A 20014-nucleotide genomic window follows, 5' to 3' on the forward strand; every position below is an offset into this window, starting at 1 on the left:
TCATCCACAATTGGAGTCATTAAACACTCCAGTGACAGCTCTAGTTTCCTCAGATGTGCCCAGTTTCACTATCCAGCATCGAAATAGTCGAGCGCGCTGTCTCCTGTGACAGCTCTTGTTTTAACTGTACGGCTATTTCTAAAATGAATTTAGTCAAATCTTCCTCAAATTATACAGGTTGCATGCTATTAAATAAATATGTTTTAAAATTTCATACCTAGGACGGAACCAGAGATGAACTTATGGACTTTTGTGAAACATGCCCAAGATGCATAATAGAGCTAATAATTGTAGTCAATTTAGAATAAGGTCTCTTATAAAGTTCAGTGAATACCTTTCTACCGTTCATCCGTACTAAGATTTTTCCTCAAATAATTTATACATTTTTACGAAATCATGATCTGGAATGACATTTACAAATGATGTTACCGATTATTACTTTACCATAATTAAAACATTTTAACATTATTGTTTAAAATCTAATCAAACAATAATATCAAATGTACACAACGTATTATCCAACCACAGTGATATCTGCTAGCCGATATCTACACGGACATTTGTATATGTGACCGAAATAATTGTATTTACGGTGTTAATAGAAGACGTATATATTGAAAGTTATACACATGAATGTGATCAAATCTTAAATATAATTTACGATAAACGTAAGAAATGGAAGTTTCCGGTAAAATAGCGAAAAACGTTCAGGAAACCGAGGATTTTATCAACTTGAAGAGAAAAATAGAACAACTAGAGCGCAATATCAAAACAAACTATGAGAAAGTCCAAAAGAATCGAAAAGATTGTAACGGGATGCATGAAGAAGTGTTAACTAAGATAAGAAAGTTTAGAACATATATCAATAGTTATCTGGATAAGGCAGAAACAGACATAATATCTGAAATGAAACGATTTATATCCGACAACAAAAAACGTCTTGATAAGGTAGACAACGATTGTGCAAAATATTTGTCTGCAATTGAAGGTTTGAAGCAGAAACCTAACCCAACTGTCCATAGAGAAAATGTACTGTTTAAACAAACAGTACGTAGCAAAGCAAGAGTTCTGGAAATTGAACAAGAGCTGTCAAAAACTTTACAATCAGTATCCGAAATCAAGGTTTATGAATTTGTTCCTAATCAACAACTCTCCAGTATCATCAAATCAAGAGAAAAACTTGGCAAACGGAATATTTCGAATGTAAATGAACCCAAGCATGATGAAATCACAAATTTGGAAATGAACGTTGATACATTAACATTTGTGGAACCAAAGAAGCCAGAACAGCAGGAAACAGATACAAAAACTGGTAAAATAACGATACATTTTATTGTAACTGGTGTTTATGTATAGGTTAATAAATAGGAGGGCGATGCTCTCGAGTGAAAATGGCCCTGGCGAGGTGATAATTATCTTCTTCCAGGGCCAGTATCACACAAAGACACCGCTCTACCTGTTTATTACATGTTTACCTATAATATATTAAAAATAAAGTTTAGTGTGTCAGTTTTAAAGGTACTAGCATCTACTGGCATATTCCAGCTTTCAAGTTTCTATATTATTTGTATAAGAGGCTACAAACCGTATGTAATCAAATGCCTTGGTACTTGTATTTTCTTGATTATTGCATAATTTAGAGATAAAAATAAGTTATTTCACGAAGAATACACGACGTTACGCCGAAGAAGATAAACTAAACTGAAGTATTCGCTGTTCTACCTCAAGACCATGAGACGCCATGACGTCATTTCTGTTTACGAACGTTATTTTCCCGCGTTAACGTCAGTGCCATTATTGATAATGGCCCCGGGGCCAATTATGATAATGTGATAATGCATGAGACAATACGATAACAAGAACATTTTCAGCACAAAATAGTTACTATTTATAAGTACTCATGTAATAATCTCAGAGCTATACTTTGCAGGTCATAGAAAGAAAACAAAGACGTAATGTCATAATGCAGTTTTTACGAGGTGTATCTAAAGGAACATGTGATGCATTGTTTAAGTTGACAAATAGCCACGTTTGTCACGATATTGTGTCAAGTTTTCGGGATATTTTAAAATAGCACCATGCAATTTCATCAGCATTAATCATTAATCAGACCTAAAAAAGCTTCTGTGTAGTTTCGTTTTTTGACGATAAAGCAACATAAGAAATGTACAAAATGTCAACAAAAAGACCTGATAGGAAAACCAATCGTCCCTTGAATGCATTTCGCTCACAGTGAACAGTGTACGTACGAAATCATTAGTTACACTGCTTTATGATTGCAACTAGGATGCGGGATCCGGTATCCTGTTACCAACAAGCTGTATAACGTTTTTATCTGCTGACTAAGCTTTACTTCCATGCTATAATCGACACATTGTATAAATAGTAAAAGCTACTTACAGTGCAGACTGAAATCCTGTAACCATTGGGCTATATATCGTGTCTGCACGTTACGTCTATTAGCCAATAAAAATGCGAGAAACTTGCAGAAGGTGAGATAAATATAGATATAAGCACATGTACAGCTAAATGACAAAGGCAAGGTGGCTTTTCGTTGCCGGATAATGATAATAACCAAATTATGTATACCCTTTCATTTTTAGAATGTAATTAAAACAATTGTTCGAAACATAATTATGCATCAAGTTCTATTTAAACACATAAATAGTTTCATTTATATTTCTAGGTGTGGGACCTGTTTTTGTCGGTGCCCGTGTACAAGCACAAAATGAAACGAAATTTGAATTGGTAAATATCATTTCTTTTGTTTTGTTTTTCTATATTAACTGTAACAGTATTTCAAGGACGATATAAAATCAGGCCAAAGTTGAACTTATAACACTAACGTTACTACTTAATATCAAAACACCAATAACAAAAATTAAATCTTTTAATCAACCTGTAATATTTTATAATTTAACGCTTCATTGTTTTCATAATTGAATAAGAGTTGTAAAAAAGGTTTAAAGTTTAAATTATATAGGCTAGGCAATGTAAATATAGTGATATAAAGCTGATATTGATACTATTGTCGTGACGATAAGCTGTGATATTTGTTAAAATGTACGATACAATGACGCATGCTAATAGATAGTATATCAATACCACCTATTTACTTTCAAATGCACTTTAGCACAATCTCTGAGAGACAGTCTTAGCAAAAAATAAATAAATAATTAAGAAAAGAAATATCACATCAGTTTGTTTAAGCGACCTTTTTATCATGTCATGAGATTGCTTAGCATTCTGAAGAATATAAATAAATGTAAATGCAAGATCACTCTGCAGAATAGAATAATACGTCAATACCTTGTCATAATCAATAATATTATCAACCCGTATTTAAAACTCGAGTACTTTGCAAATTTGTTGGTCCACGGGCCAGATACTTTAACAGCTTAACATCCAGATGGTAATGGTGACGTGTATTTACAGAGTAGGAACAGGATTTGGACGTGTTAGTCTCATCTAACACAGTACACTTTGTCTTGCACATGTATATTACTTTAAGACAACATTTGATTTTGAAATATATGTTAAAACGTAAATTAGGAACATGAATACTTGATTTGTGATATAAAAAGATTCCGGTGTAACAGCCCAGTTTTCCTACCGTCAGTTCTTTCTCCTGAGCAAAAAACTGTCTAGTGGGGTGTGGAAGAATTTAAATGCATTTAGATGCACCTTGTATCGCGTTAGTTTTGGCAGCTAATACGTTAGATTTATAAACGTCGGGGCCTCCGTGGCCGATTGATTAAGGTCGCTGACTTCAAATTACTTGCCCCTCATCGATGTGGGTTCGAGCCTTACTCGGAGAGTTGGATTCCTCATGTGAGGAAGCCATCCAGTGGCTTACGTAAGGTCGGTGGTTCTACCCAGGTGCCCGCTTGTGATAAAATAATGCACGGAGAGGCACCTGGTTTCTTTCTCCACCATTAAAGCTGGAAAGTCACCATATGACCTATCATGTGTCGGTGCAGTGTTAAATCCAACAAACAAAATATTTATAAACAAAAAGGTAATAATATCTGATTTATACAAAAAACTGAAGAATGGGTTGACTCTAAAGTTCTAAAATGTATTAAGGCTAGGGATAAAGCTTTTAATAATTTCAAAAATGTCAAATCTGAAGAAAACTTTAATCCTTTCATGAGAAACAAGGCTAATACTGTTATTATGAATGCAAAAAAGAACTTCTGTAAAAACTTTTCTTGAAAACAATAAAAATGACTCTAAGTCTTTATGGAAAAGCCTAAAAGATCTAGGTTTACCAAGTACGAATAATCAGTGCTCAAGTAATATTGGTCTGACCATTGATGGTAACATTTGTTTTGATAAACTCAAGGTGGCAGAAAAAATTAACTCATTTTACACCTCTGTTGCAGATAAACTTGTGAGCAAATTACCAAACTGTGTTAATAATTTTGGTATGAATTTTGTTTTTAATTTTTATTCTTCTAAAGGTGTTAAGCCTGATAGTTTTTCATTTTCAATTGTTTCTGAAAATAAGGTTTAGAAGTATCTAAACAATCTTTGTCCAAATAAGGCGACAGGTTTAGACGGGATTCCCTCACGTTTTGTTTAAGACTCGGCCTCTATTATTGCTGGTCCACTTTCACATGTTATAAACGTGTCAATTATACAAGGTACTGTCCCTGATGAACTTAAGTCTGCTCCTGTAGTGCCTTTGTACAAATAGAATGATAAGACGGATGTTGGGAATTATCGTCCAGTTTCTATCCTTAGTATTGTATCTAAGATCTTTGAGCGAGTCATTTATGATCAGTTAGAACAGTACCTTGTTCAAAATAGTCTTTTGTATGAATATCAGTAAGGTTTTAGACACGGGTTTTCAACTGATACATGCCTTATTCACCTCACAGACTACATTCGTTTTCAGATGGATAAAGGTCATCTTGTGGGTATGGTTCTTTTAGATCTCCAAAAGGCGTTTGATACCGCCAACCACTCAATTCTTTTAATGAAACTAAGAGCATTGGGTCTCACAGAGTCCTCTATCAGATGGTTTTCTTCGTATTTGTCTGATAGACGCCAATTGGTTGAAATATCATGTACTTTGTCTTAGATCTTCTGTCAGTATAACATGTAGTGTGCCCCAGGGATCTATATTAGGTCCTCTGCTTTTTCTTATTTATGTGAATGACATGCCAGCTGTTGTAATAAAACAAGCTGCTTCTCTATGCTGATGACTCAGGAATTCTTGTGTCTGCCTAAAACAAGTGTGATATTGAAAATCTCTTAAGTCAGGATCTGAATATTGTCAGTCAATGGCTTGTATGTAATAAACTATCTCTTCACCTTGGTAAGACAGAATCTATCTTATTTGGGTCAGTGCAAAGGTTAAAAAACATAGAAATCTTGATTTAAATTGCAATGGTCAAACTATTGATTCCAAATTTCAGTTAAATATCTTGGTGCAACCATTGATCAAAGTTTGTCATTTGAGTCAATGGCTAGGTCTGTTATTAAGAAATCCAATGCTCTGTTAAAATTTCTCTACCGTAAAAGTGAATTTCTCACTTTGCACACAAAAAAGCTCTTAGATACATCACTTGTACAATGTCATTTCGACTATGCCTCTTCTACTTGGTTTAATAGTTTAACATAGGAATTAAAACACAAGTTAAAGGTCAAACAAAATAAACTTATACTTTTTGTGTTGAATTTAAATCCCATGTCACACATTGGAATTGAGCATTTTTCACGTCTTAACTGGTTACCAGTTTCAAGTAGAGTTAATCAAATAACTCTCTGTCATGTTTATAAAATCAATTCTAATTTTGCTCCTTCATATTTAAGTGAACACTTTACCCATATCAATACTGTTCATGATTATCCCACAAGGTTCAGAGCAAAGGAAAATGCCTCCCTTGATGGTACAGGTTTTTTAATGTATGACAGAAAAAGATATTCTCTCCCAGGGGTCGAAGGTTTTGGGAAAATAGCATTTGCTTATAATGGTTGTTGTTTATGGAACAGTCTGCCACAAAATGTTAGGGATGCCACCACCATGTATTCATTTAAAAGTAAGGTTAAGGAACATTTTTAAAGCTTAATATGAATTTTAGTTAGATTGCATTATAGATAGAATTTTGCATTGTGTTTTTTACTAGTCAATCATTATTTATACTAGTCAATCAATTTTAAGCATAGGAATTTTATACAAACTTATCTTAAGGCATTTGTTGTGATTATTTTTTTACTGTGATAAATTATTCTTCCTATGTCATACAATACTATATCCCAAGGACCACAATGAAAATAAGAGTTTATTTTAACTCTTTTTTGTGCTATCCTTAACATATAATGTCGCCATGTAAATTGTACATTTTTTATGTTGAAATCTATCTATCTATCTATCTATCTATCTGTCTGTCTGTCTGTCTGTCTGTCTATATGTCTGTCTATATGTCTTTCTATCTATCTATCTATCTATCTATCTATCTACCTACCTATCTACCAACCTATCTAAGCTCTATGACAAAAGGAGCATTGGTTGAAACTTTAAAAGGGTTTGTTTGTTTTGTTTGTTTTTGGGTTTATCGCCGTTTTTCAACAGTATTTCAGTCATGTAACGACGGGCAGTTAACCTAACCAGTGTTCCTGGATTCTGTACCAGTACAGACCTGTTCTCCGCAAGTAACTGCAAACTTCCCCACATGAATCAGAGGTGGAGGACTAATGATTTCAGACACAATGTCGTTTATCAAATAGTATCCCTGGAATATTTTCTTCTTGTGTGCAACTCATTACATCATAGACTTGCCTTGTTCCTCACCACAGACCCTTTCGGCGGGGGATACCAATTCATCGAATTTGCTTGTTTGAGTACTTCTTGAATAATGGACGGCAGTCAGTACTAGTCGGCGCACGCTCAATTTTCCCACTCCATCATTTAATAGTTTCATTTTAAAATGTAGCTTGCCCGATGTACATCTCACAAGATTAAAACATATATAATCGTTAAGAGTAATGTGTGATTTGTAACTATGTTGCGTTTTAAGAATTTGACATCACTTAATATGTTAAAATAGTGACGTTAATTTTTAAGTAATGGTCGCATGCCATTTCAGAAATGGCGTCCTCAGATAAGTTTGCGGCGAAGAAAAGTATTAAACTTTTATGTTGCCCTCTCTTTTAATCACTCGCCTAACCTTCCTTAAAACGATTTTGTCACGTAAAGACAAGTGTCCTGCTAACATTTGCCAAACTTCTCGAATTTTACATTCCTCGTTTTACTAGTGAGGGGATCATACCGCGATCTTCGCACAATTAATTAATAATTTCTGAGCCGCAAAGTTATCTTACTTCGCAATTTCGGAAATGGTGTGCAATCATTACTTTCAATATTACGTCATTGTTTTAATAATAGTGATGTCAAAGACTAGAAATGCAAGATAATTACGCGCCACATACAAATTTAAAAGGAAACCACTCATTTTTGTCATTTTTGTAGTTGGACAATTGTGTTTGTGCCGATTAGCAATGATTACTGTCCATTATTTAAGAAATACTCAAATAATATGATAGATATTTAATTCTAAATTCTATACTACTGTAGAGTATACAATGAAACAACATCAGTTACAATAATTATTTTATGAGTCGCTTATTTTCAAAATAATAAAAAGTCTACTATTTTCTGGGACAACCCTCGTATCTAGAACCTTTTTCATTCTATTTGCTATACTAAGTAGGGGAAGAAATCTTTCCCCTTAGCTTGTACTTGTACTCAGGTTGGGGAAGAAACCCTAGCCGATACATGACCTATCCGGTGGGGGAATAAACTGACCAGTCAGTCCTTCTTCCCGCTCCCACCCCCCTTTTAACCAGTACTTGACCTGCCTGGTGGAGAAGAATTTGACCATTCAGTTCTTCCCTTCCTAGCCAGTTCTTGCTCTGTTAGGTGGGGGGAAGATATTGACCGATCAGTACTTGACCTGTCGGGTTGGAAGAAAAAACTGACTGGTCAGTTATTTCCCCCCTAGTATACCTGACCTGTCAAGTGGGGGTAGAAATTTACCAGTCAGTTCTCTCCCCCACCCCAGCAAATACTTGAACTGACAGGTGGAGGAAGAAATTGACCGGTCAGTTCCTTCTCCCTTAGCTTGTAAGGTGGGGAAAGAAATTGATCGGTCAGCTCTAAATCCACCCCAAGGCAGTACTTGAACTGTCGGGTTGGGAGAATAAACTGACTAGTCAGTTCTTTCCCCCTAGCGTATACTTGACCTGTCAGGTGGGGGAAGAAATTGATCAGTCATTCTTTCCCGCCTAGCATATACTTGACCTGACAAGTTTGGGAAGAAATTGATCAGTCTGATCTTTTTTCCCTTGGCCAGTACTTGCCCTGTTAGGTGGGATAAGAAATAGACAGGTCAGTTCTTCCCCCCGCCTAGTCTGTATTTGACCTGTCATGCGGGGGATGAAACCCTAACCAGTACTTGACCTATCAGGTAAGGGAAGAAACCGGCCGGTTAGTCCCTTCCCCCCATAACCAGTACTTGACCTGTCAGGTGGTAGAAAAAGATTCTTTCCCCTAGCCAGAACATGCTCTGTAAGGTGGGGGAAGAAATTGACCGGTCAGTTCTTCTCCCCAAATAGCCAGTACTTTACCTTCCAGGTTGGGGAAAAAAACCCTAGCCAGTACCTATCAGGTGGGGGAAGAAACAGGCCGAACAGTTCTTTTCCTTAGCATATACTTGACAAGTGGGGGAAGAAGCCCTAACCCGCACTTGACCTATTAGGATTAGGTGAGGGAAGAAACTGGCCAGCCTGTCCCCATAACCAATGCTTCACCTGTCAGATGGTAGAAGAAATTGACCGGTCAGTTCTTTCCCCCTAGCCAGTACTTGCTCTGTAAGGTGCGGGAAAGAAATTGACTGGAGAGTTCTTCTCCCCAAATAGCCAGTACTTGACCTGTCAGGTTGGGGAAAAAAACCTAGCCAGTACTTTACCTATCAGTTGGGGGAAGAGACTGGCGGGTCAGCCCTGCCCCCGCCCCTTAACCAGTACTTGACCTGTCAGTTTGGGGAAGAAATTGACTAATCAGTTATTTTTCCCCTAGCCGGTACTTGCTCTGTTAGGTGGGGGAAGAAATTTACAAACCAGTTCCCCCCCCCCCCCCCCCCCCCCCCCTAGCATACACCTGACCTCCCCTAGCCAGTACGTGCTCTGTAAGGTGGGGGGAATAAATTAACTGTTAAGTTCTTTCCCCCATAGCCAGTATTTGACCTGTCAAGTGGGGAGGAGAAACTTACCGGTCAGTTCTTCCCCTCCCCCCCAGCGTTTACTTTATTATAATATTATCCTATATTGCTCTGTTAGGTGGGGAAGAAATTGACCGGTCAGTGCTTTTCCCATTAGCCTGTACTTGACCTATTTCTTCCGCCACCTGAAAGGACAAGTATATGCTAATGGGAAAGAACTGACCAGTTATTTCTTCCCCCACCTGACAGAGTAAGAATTGCATAGTTGTCAATATCTTCCCCCACACCCCTACTTGACAGGTCAAGTATACGATGGGTGAAAAACTAACCGGTCAATTTCTTCTCTCCAACTGACAGGTAAAGTTCTTGTTAGGGGGAAAAGATTTCAATTTCTTTCCTCCATCTAACAAAGCAAGTACTGGCTAGGGGGTTGAGAGCTGACCGGTCAATTTCTTCTCCCTGCTGGACAGGTCAGCAGTAATTTCTTTACAGAAAATATGACAGAAATTAAAATAAGTTCATTTAAAACATTTCTTTAATTTACAAAAATATGAAACATATTTCTTATTTTATATGAAATTTAAACAGACTAACAAAAATAAAAAGCAGGCTTGTTAAGAATGACCAGAATTAACCCGTTCCAATTCACAAACAGGGGCAACAACTGACCTGTCAGGAAAGTTAACGAGGGCCGGGGTGGGGATGGGGATTAGAACTGATAAGTTAGATTTTCCCCGCGTAGGAATGTTCAAGAGTAACTAGTTACAATTGTGGAGGTGTGGTTGGAGGAGATTTGCCTCTGTGTGTGTCTGGGGAGGGGGGGGGGGAGATCTGATTACACACAAAGGGCTTTATATATACAGATTATATTTCGTACGTACGACATATAAAGATGCCGAGCGCTTCAGAAAAGATGCCGCGCGCTCGAGGTAAGAAGCCAGGAACACGTGATAAGATGTTCGGTTATCGACATGGAATGTCGTGCGCTTCAGGTAAGATGTAGAACGCTCGCGATATAATAAATGTGGATAAGATAAGATGTATTTTGCTCGTGGTAAGATGCCGTGCACACGCGATAAGAGGTCGAGATAAGATATCATTTACATGAGATAAGATGTCGAGCGCTCGAGATAAGATGTCCTGCGCACGAGATAAAGATGTCGTGCTCTTGGAGTAAGGTACCGTGCGATCAAGATAAGATGTTGTGCGCACGAGATAAGATGTCGAGCGCACGAGATCATTTAATATGAATAAAATCAAATGCATGTCCTGCAGTATTGAAATAAGGGAAGTAACACATCTCGCAGAATGCCTTAGGCGTGCATAAACGTAGGGACGCACATAATGATATAGTAATAATTTTCTATTAAACCATTTCGATTTGGAATCGTCTTTCATATGAAATGATAGAACAAATGTGGTAGCGTTCTTTCTCGACGTATGTTTGGCGACAATTCATATGTCGACGTGGTGTCAGTATTGTCGCTTCAATGAAATGCTTTTGGATTTTATATAAGAATAATTAGTTTATACATAATTTATTTTAGGTCGATTGTGAAGGAAGTAACACATCTCGCAGAATGCCTTAGGCGTGCATAAACGTAGGGACGCACATAATGATATAGTAATAGTTTTCTATTAAACCATTTCGATTTGGAATCGTCTTTCATATGAAATGATAGAACAAATGTGGTAGCGTTCTTTCTCGACGTATGTTTGGCGACAATTCTTATGTCGACGTGGTGTCAATATTGTCGCTTGAATGAAATTGCTTTTGGATTTTATATAAGAATAATTAGTTTATACATAATTTATTTTAGGTCGATTGTGAAGGAAGTTCTACAACTTATATTAATCACTCTCGACACCTCATTCCTGATGGAATCCATCGCCAAGAGGGTATGAGAGAAGAGGCCAGTTTCCCTTTTAATGCTGAGCACCAAGCAAGGGAGCTACTGGTACCATTTTTCACGTCTTTGGTATGACGCGGCCGGGGATCGAACCCACGACCTCTGGCACTCGAAGCGGACGCTCTACCACTAGGCTATCGAGGCTATTAAGAATTATTGTTTTTTTTTAATTATTTCAGATTTTACACACGCATACAAAATGAAGAAAAAAAATGAAGAAATTATTCATTGTACATATAAGCATATAATGTCAGCGAACAACTTAAATAATTTTGCGTAATCTGGCTTTAAATTCATACCCAACAACATTTTATATGCAGTATGTAATTGTATACAGGGTGCTTTAAACAAAGTATAACCGTGTTTTCACACTAACAGTATACTGTTATATGGAACGTTAACTAGCTGTCCCTCTTGTAAAGTAATGCATACTACCCCTCTTTACTAAAAATGAACATACTTTGATATTTCTCGAATATATTATAAATACATATTTATATGTTTGTATGTATAGACAGTAATATCTATTTGTGGGAAATTTGTGTATAACTGTTTTATTATTCTTAAGAACCAATCAAATATATATGTAAGAGCATTAATATCTTCCGTAATGTATTGGCAATATAGAATTAAAATATATTCTGGTATTCATGCTTCAAGTTTGCCGAATAGCGTACACATTGTATAAAGAACAGGCCAAATGTTATATAAATATGTAATAAGACAGGGTTTACCTATCGTAAACACAAGAAAAGTAATCTAATACAGTACTCAGAGTTCCAAACCATTCTATTTCTGCGTCGATTTTGCTATTTCTGTGATCTTCCATAAAAATCGGTTAGAAAATTATTCAATTTAGGAAATGAGTGGTCATACATTTTTTGTTAAGAGATGGGAACGTTAGCCTTGTTTTTTTGTTTAATTTTACTGCTATCTAATTAGACCATGATTCAACGTCGAAATACACGACGTATAAATGCACAAAATATTAAAAGGCGTTCATCAGCATGCGAACGCCTCTGGTATGGCGCAGTTTGACTGCTGGAATTAATCATTGATTATATAATACTTTTGGGATGTCAGTCTCTAATGTTAATTATTGTTTTTTTCTTGTATCTTTAATATCAAGTATAATTTGCCGATACGATAATCAGTGATATGTGTTACGAGGGATATTCAGAAAATTTTGAAACTGGCCATATATGAAATATAGAAAGAAACCTATAATTAACCATATATTTAATATTGCTAAATGAAAACATTTACATTTAACAGAAACGTACTTTTCCATCCGGGCCATTCATGGCCAGAAAGCCACATAAAGTTTGCCCTAAGTAGACATGAGATTCTGCGCTACCAAGGGCGCCGCCCCTTAAATTGTAACGACGCCCAGTAATCTTTATTTTCAGCAAAGGAAAGAGAAGAGAATATCAGGGACATAAATCGGAATTCGAGAAAATTTGTGTTAAGGATCCGTTTACAGCTTTCACTTGTTTTCTTTTTTCTGCGATTACTGGATATCCATGCCCTTTCTAAACAATTGCAGTTATAACAATAAAAAATAAAACCTGTTTTAACCAAAACGCTTGTAAATCAGCTATAAGAAAACTAATTGTGTTGAAATTGTCAAATGACATGGCTATTCAAACCCCATTCAAATCATTTGAATAGTTTCTATCGAAGCGCACATGTCTAAAAAATCTGAATTCCCTTCGTAAAATGTACGGAAAACTGATGTCTTCCTTGGTTGCAACCATGGCGACCAAAGGAACAAGCGTGTTGAGAATTCGTTTCAGTAGTCCTTTAGTTATCACAATTTATCAACTCTTTACTAGACGTCAGATGTTTATCGAAACAACCTATTTAATTTCAGATGCAGTTCATGAATATTTGACAGATGCTCCATATTGTAAAACGAATTACATCGTATTGATTAAGTGACTTTTTTATTAGGTTTATTTTATGAGACTGTTGAGCAATTACTGCAAATGCGAAATCAACACGCATATTAGAATAGCATCAATACCTCGTCATGAATGTATCCTATTATCAGCCCATGTTCAAACGTAACATTCTTTTCAATTTAGTGGCTTCACCACGGCAAACCAGGTACTGTAACAGCTGTACATCAAGATGGAACTGTCGACGTGAAGTGGGATGCTACAGAACAGACACGATTTGGTTACAGAGTAGGAACGGGATGGGATGAAATCAAACTCATGGAAGAGAAGTTAAACTCTGTCTAATCCATGCACATAATTTGAAGGAAATATTTTTAGACAGCATTTAGTTATGAATCATTTTACTATTAATTGCAAATTAAAACATATGTTAGTATTTTACATGTCGGAAAATATATTCACATTCAGTTGAAATTGAAGGTGGGAGGTATTAAGGACTAGTAAGAGAAAATGGTATAAGAAAATGTAAGGAATTTGTAGTTATAGCTGTTGAATCTGAATATAGTTTTCTCCTTCGTTACCCATTAAATCAAACTAATTGATTTGGTTTGATTATATTTGGTCTGTTTCGTGGCAAGTGTTTTTTAACTTCATATCAATTAACAGTAAACTGTACAGAATGTATAATATGCTTAGAAGCTTGTCCATGTCTCAAAATGTATTTATGTATTTATGTATGTTTTGATGAATCATTGTGTGTATTTCTTATGTATGTTTGGCCACAATTTTACAAAGCTTATTTTTCGGTGGTCATATGCAATGTATTTGCCGATCTGTCTGATGAAAGTGAACTTGAAAAAGGGTAAACTTCTATTCATTGATATGAATAGTCAGTGTTCAAACCCTGTGTTCACACGAGATAACTGCTAAGGCTATCCAAATTTTGTATAATTATGTGCCTTTTCTTCCAAAAACAATCAGAGCCAAGACAGTTTGGTCAGAACATGTAATAGAAATTATTTAAAAAATAATACAAAAAGACATTTAGTCGGTAGCCGGTCTATGATATGAACTGCAATCTAGAATTTTTCTAAGGGAAAATTCATTCACTTCTCTACTTTATATTTGCAACAATAAACTCTGTACCGTTGCGTTGTATTGCAATTTTTTGTTGTGAAACACTGATTTTCATATCTGCTGTTAAGATGTAATTGATTATTTATCAGAAATATCTTTAAACATACAAAAACCGATGATGTGTTTTGTATGTTTTATTTGATTATTTTACGTAGAATATTAATTTTAAATGCGTTTTAATATGCAAAATGCATTATGTCATAAATTCATTTAAGCTGATATGTGTTATCAATATAATAAACAGGATTAATCAGCGCGCATCAATAGCATGTCTACATTAAATTTCTGTGCTAGATTTCACTCATTATTTTGTTATGAATCCTTTTTATATAACTTGCAATTTTAAACCTATGTAAGCAATATACATGTCGAAGAATATGTTGACATTCTATTTTAATCGAAACTGGTAGATATTAAGGACTAATAAGAAAAGATAGTGTTTTCAATGTTGCAATCAAATAACAGTTACTGTTGAATCTGAATATAGTATTAGTACGGGGGCCAATGAGGTCTATCATGCACACGCCCCACCACTCCCCCCCCCCCCCCGCGCCCCTAGACTTTTTTTCATAGGTACCAAATTGTTTTTCAGGACCAACTCTTTCAAAATCAAAAATGTTCCCATGGAAAAACTCTTTTGAACTATATGATTTCACTGTTTCCATGGCAACCATTCATTTTTGAAAAGGCCGACCATATAGATGATAAACAGTCATGTCTTGGTCAGTTTTGGTGATAGAACAGTAAAAACGTGTCAAAATTGATCCAAGACATTGGCCTTTAATAAACAGTACTTTTATTTTAATTAACTAATTTGCATATTCATAAATATTAATGAGAATGTTAAAAAATAACAAAATTTTGTTAAAAAATAACATTTTCTAAATTTCAAATCAATTTAACGTAGTAATCAGCTTTGTTCTGGTCTTAACCTCTCTCAATGTTTTGTAATATATCACTTTGTTACTTGTATGGCAAATGTGTTTACTCAAAACTGGATGTGCTCAGCTAATTTGCATAAACAGAACTAGTGCCACAAACAACAAATAAAATTCTGAAACCTCTAAACTGAATAAAATGATATAGTTAATTATAATCAATGAAAATCCACTTTTTATGTGGTCTATAATGTTTGTTGACATAGAGTTAACACTTTATTTAAGAAAGAATAAAAATGTATCATACATTACACATGTTACGTTACCATTTCAACAACCTTATTGTATTGTATCAATTACTCAGAAAATATTCCATAAACATGATTAATATTACTTAATTTGTACTTTAATAATACAATATACTTATTTACTTGTCAGAGAGTGTGATATGTTTTCCGTAACACACATTAAAATACGTTACCACAACCGTTGCTTTTTAAAAAGATATTTAAAAAGAAGTTGAAGCCCAAATTGTCGCAAACTGATTTCTTTGAACTGTTAGTTGTTAGTTTTAAGAAGGTTTTCTTCTGTTCTTCTGCACCATTCATGTAACAAATTGTAGATGGAATTTCAATAAAACACGCAATAATATCCATCTTTTCATCCATAATATCATGATCTCACAGCTGATATATTCAGTCTTCCTGTTAAAAAAAGTGAAGCTTAGTAAAAAGTACTTTCTGAATTTTAGAAAAAGTAGCATAAAAAAGAACATACACAAAATCATCCCTAGCTTTATAGGATGAATCATAGAGTCCTGAGTCAGATGTCTGGATGAGGCCTTTGCTCTTCGTAGCGATTAAATAAAGACATTGTGTCTAAAGTCAGCTTAGTAGAAGTAGATTTACCCCAACCTGCACAATACAGAGAACTTAGCACTTGCCTGCAGAGAACTGAGTAGTTCCAGTACAGAACCCATGGACACTTGTTAGGTTAACTGCTCACCATTACATGACTGAATTCCTTTTGCAAAGTGGTGTTAAACCAAAACTAATAAACAAAATAAAATATACTGGTATTTAAAATAAAAACTTTAGATTAAAAACTAAAACCAGCTGGACAAAACTGTTTTAGTGATATCAAATCAAGATATAAGAAAAATATAAAACTTTATACATATGTTTAATAAAGAAGATTATTGTAGTCATTTGGAAACATTTACAAGAATGACAGAATGTACAAAATATTTTTTGGTATTCTAAATTGTACAGACAAGGACTAAATGTGTTGGAATATTCCTTGATATACCGTTACATTAAAAGAAACACTTCTAAGAGTAACTATGCATCAATAATAACAAAAAGGTTTGATTATCAATTAAGTTGCATATCAAAGACTATGACAAAGGCATGACCACTCTTTGTCAAAAGTTCAAACTGTAGCAAGAAACGAAAGAGTACGATACAAATTGCTTCAGAGTCAAAGTGTAATCAAATTTCATTCATAAAAAGAAAGTGATTTTGAGAGCCTATGATCTTCAAAACATTTGCTTTCTAATTTATGAATGATATGCTATAAAGCAACATATTATTCATGGGTTCGTGATTGTGCCATTTTATGTTGTTTAATAGAAAATATAATGTGACAGGAAAATAAAAATAAACTTTTATTTATAGTTTTTTTAGGTTTAAAGAAAAATCATATGTAGGGATTCATAACCTTAATGTATTGTAACACAATGATAGCTTGCAGATCAGATTTTAGTTAATTAATCATTGTGTTTATTTTATCTGTGATTGATTTTGGTAGATAATTCTGATAATTCTTACAAATGATACGCATTCTGTTTACATGCGTAGGTTATTGTTGGTATTTACTACTCAAGCAAATTCCGTAACATCTGAGTGTTTTATCCATTAATTTTTGGCCTCAATGACTTTGTTTCCTGATTATTTCTGATCAGATATTGCGAAATTCTCAAAAGAAACTGATTTGGTCAGCCTTAATTACTTTATTTTTGTTTTCGATGGAATTTTCATTAATTGGCCAGAAATCTTAATTACTTGTTTACCTGTTCAGCATATTGTTGTTGTTAACAAATTATACAAAATGAATCACCGTTGAATGTTTTATCTATTAGTTTGACCCTAATTATTTTGTTTGTTTCGGTAACAGTCATTTACGAAACTACACAAATGTGATTGATTCTACATCTGTTGTTTACTATTATATGAGTACATAATGGACGTTTTGATTGACATGTTTTTGAAATTGCTTCGAATATTTTGAAATACGTGTAAACATGTTATTGCGTTTTAGTTCGTGAAAAGGTATAAATACTCAGAGAATTAAAAGGCGAATAGGGAGAGGAGGACTGAGTCTGGAGAATGGGGAGAGAAGGACTGAGTGAAGAGAAAGGAGAACTGAGTTAAGAAGACAGAGACAGAATTAGGAAGTTAGAAATATTTTACAAAAATGGGATCGGATAATAGCAGTTCGGATCGGTTCAGATCAGCTCGGTTAAGTTCAATTTTGGGCTCGGTTTAAGAGCGGGTTAAAAATAAATGTGGAGGTATATTTAGAACTGCTTTTTATGTTATAGATTTTTTTTATTTAAAAATACAAATTAATTATAAGTTTGACGTGGGAAAATACTATTTAAAAAGCTGATGTATTTATATCTGAATTGACTATTAGTAAAGTTGTTTGTTCTGTATAACCTTGTAAATAAAACCGAGTGTGAAAAACTGCTGACTTTCTCAATCTATGCAACCAGTGTGGCGTGACAGTATGACATATCTGTAAATATTGTCTTTTGTTTATAAGATAATTTGATAAGGAGTATTGTTGAGGTCCGGTCCTTTAGACCTGCATACACTAGAACAGCTGCGAAATTGCTTGTACTGCTTACAAAGATATCCATTTATAGTGTCTGATTTATGTCATTTCATTACTTCGTTCTGTTGCAGCAACAGCGCAAACAATTAATGGCGTCCCTCCGTAACTATGTAGATCCGCGAAAGGTCGCTCCACCGGACATCGTCAAGGCGCCCTGACAAACGTCTGCTCCGCCGAATGTCGCTCCGCTGAACATCGTCCCGTTTAATGTCGCCCCACCGAACGTCGCCCTGAAAAACGCACCACGTCGAAGGTCACCTTGCCAAACGTTGTTTTTTTTTGTCACCCTTGGTTAGTATTCCAACTTTAAGTACACAAAAATGGGAGGAGGGCAGACATAAGTCTGGTGTAACTAAGCTTAAAGTCTGAGAACCGCCTAAATCATACTCAAATAGTATCTCTCCAGTATAAATACGTTTATGTTTATCATGCGATCACATATCCTTGAACTCCAATGGAATGCTTTCAATCAAATACAGAATTCATAAGATTTATCTACAGAATGTATTGATCTAATCTTTTGAAATATGTCCTTCAAACATTATTGTGTGTCTTTCGTGGAAGTTACATTAAAGTTTCTTGCTTTGTTCTGTTTGGGTTTAATGTATGTTTCATAACTTCATTATTTTTTGTTGTTGTTTTTTTGTTAAGTACAGTCATGATAGTATCAATTATATAAGAAAAATCTAAGCTAATTTATGATAACCATACCCAACCTTCAGTCAATCAGTGAGCCTATCAGTAACACCTTGAATGGAATTTAGAAAGATAATACACAATACACGTCGGAGCTTCCCGTCTGTCCGTTTAATTTTGTTTAGATTTCAGATGTCATACACTGAGAAAATAATAACAGTATCCTACATGGGTGATTTAAAACTGTCCCGCTAAAAAACAGGAAAGTTTCTTTAACTTGAGCGTCTTCTGCACTTTCCTACAACAAAAACATTTACGTTCACCTAATGGATACTTGGTGGTGACCATCAATATCTATGATTAGAAACATATACAGCGCATGCCAGGTTGATAACATTTAGCATGCAAGAATTATAAGCCTAAATATGTTCCCCCTCTTTATGCATATAATTATTAGTTACTGTTTTATACACATGATTCGTTTCTGAAGTATTAGAAAAGAAACTGTATCAGGACAAACCAATTTACCAAATTGAACTATGCGTAGATTGAGTTTCGCACACATCGGAACGTCAAATATAAACCTAGCGTGTTTTTTTTTTCATTAAAATGTCAAAATGTTACATAATTCTTCTACCGTGATGTCATTCTGATTCATGTGCTGATAAAACATCCTCGAAGGATCGAATCAGATATTTATTTTTATGCCAAATTACTAGAAATCACCAAGTAACACTCACAAACCGTAATTAAAAACCTCATCGGCGCTTGTTCATAAATAAAAAACTGGTTATTACACTGTACTAGATACTTTATTCCTTCGTACACTTTGTCGAGTACAAATTTTGCAGATATGAACCTCAGTAATGCTGTATAAAATACTAATCATAACCTACATATTGATTTGTCTGTCAGCACATGATGTAAACGACCAAACTGCGAAGGGCGTTCAAGACGTCTAAAAGTGATTACTAAGAAAATCCGTATAGAATATTACGGAAGGCCATTTGAGAAATGGGGTAGTGGATGTATAGCGTTTAGAACGTCCTTGTTTGTCAAATCTAAGGTTGGTTTTCAATTAAACACCCTTGTTATTTAATGTTTATATTTCACATTAATTACATTTTCTGATTGGTTGGCGGATATTACTCTATGGGCACAAACAATTCTTATAAAGATGTTAGATTGCCATACACATTTGAAATGACGCGCAGTGTTGTCCGAAACACAATTTAAGATAAACTTCAAAAACGTTTTTGGAACGTAAACAGATGTATCAGCAGTTTATGTGAATACGACGGCAACGTTTTATTTGTACTCTATATCTTTCAAGGAATCAAAATATAAGATCACACATTGATTATAGAGATAGATTTTCGCAAATATAAGCTAAGGTATACGCTCACTTGTGTTCTGTTAACGACGTA

The 20014-nt window shown here is 34.9% G+C and overlaps 1 protein-coding gene across 1 annotated transcript; it reads left to right on the forward strand.

Moving 5' to 3' along the window:
• The first annotated feature begins 529 nt into the window (after window positions 1-529).
• LOC123542473 (uncharacterized) lies at window positions 530-17795 on the forward strand. Its single transcript, XM_053531701.1, has 3 exons — window positions 530-1312; window positions 2687-2748; window positions 13225-17795. Exons 1-3 carry the CDS (start codon window positions 676-678, stop codon window positions 13381-13383), a joined length of 858 nt encoding a protein of 285 aa, XP_053387676.1. The 5' UTR covers window positions 530-675; the 3' UTR covers window positions 13384-17795.
• Window positions 17796-20014: the final 2219 nt, after the last annotated feature.

Source organism: Mercenaria mercenaria, chromosome 19, assembly GCF_021730395.1.
Source record: "Mercenaria mercenaria strain notata chromosome 19, MADL_Memer_1, whole genome shotgun sequence".
Classification (NCBI taxonomy): Eukaryota; Metazoa; Mollusca; class Bivalvia; order Venerida; family Veneridae; genus Mercenaria; species Mercenaria mercenaria.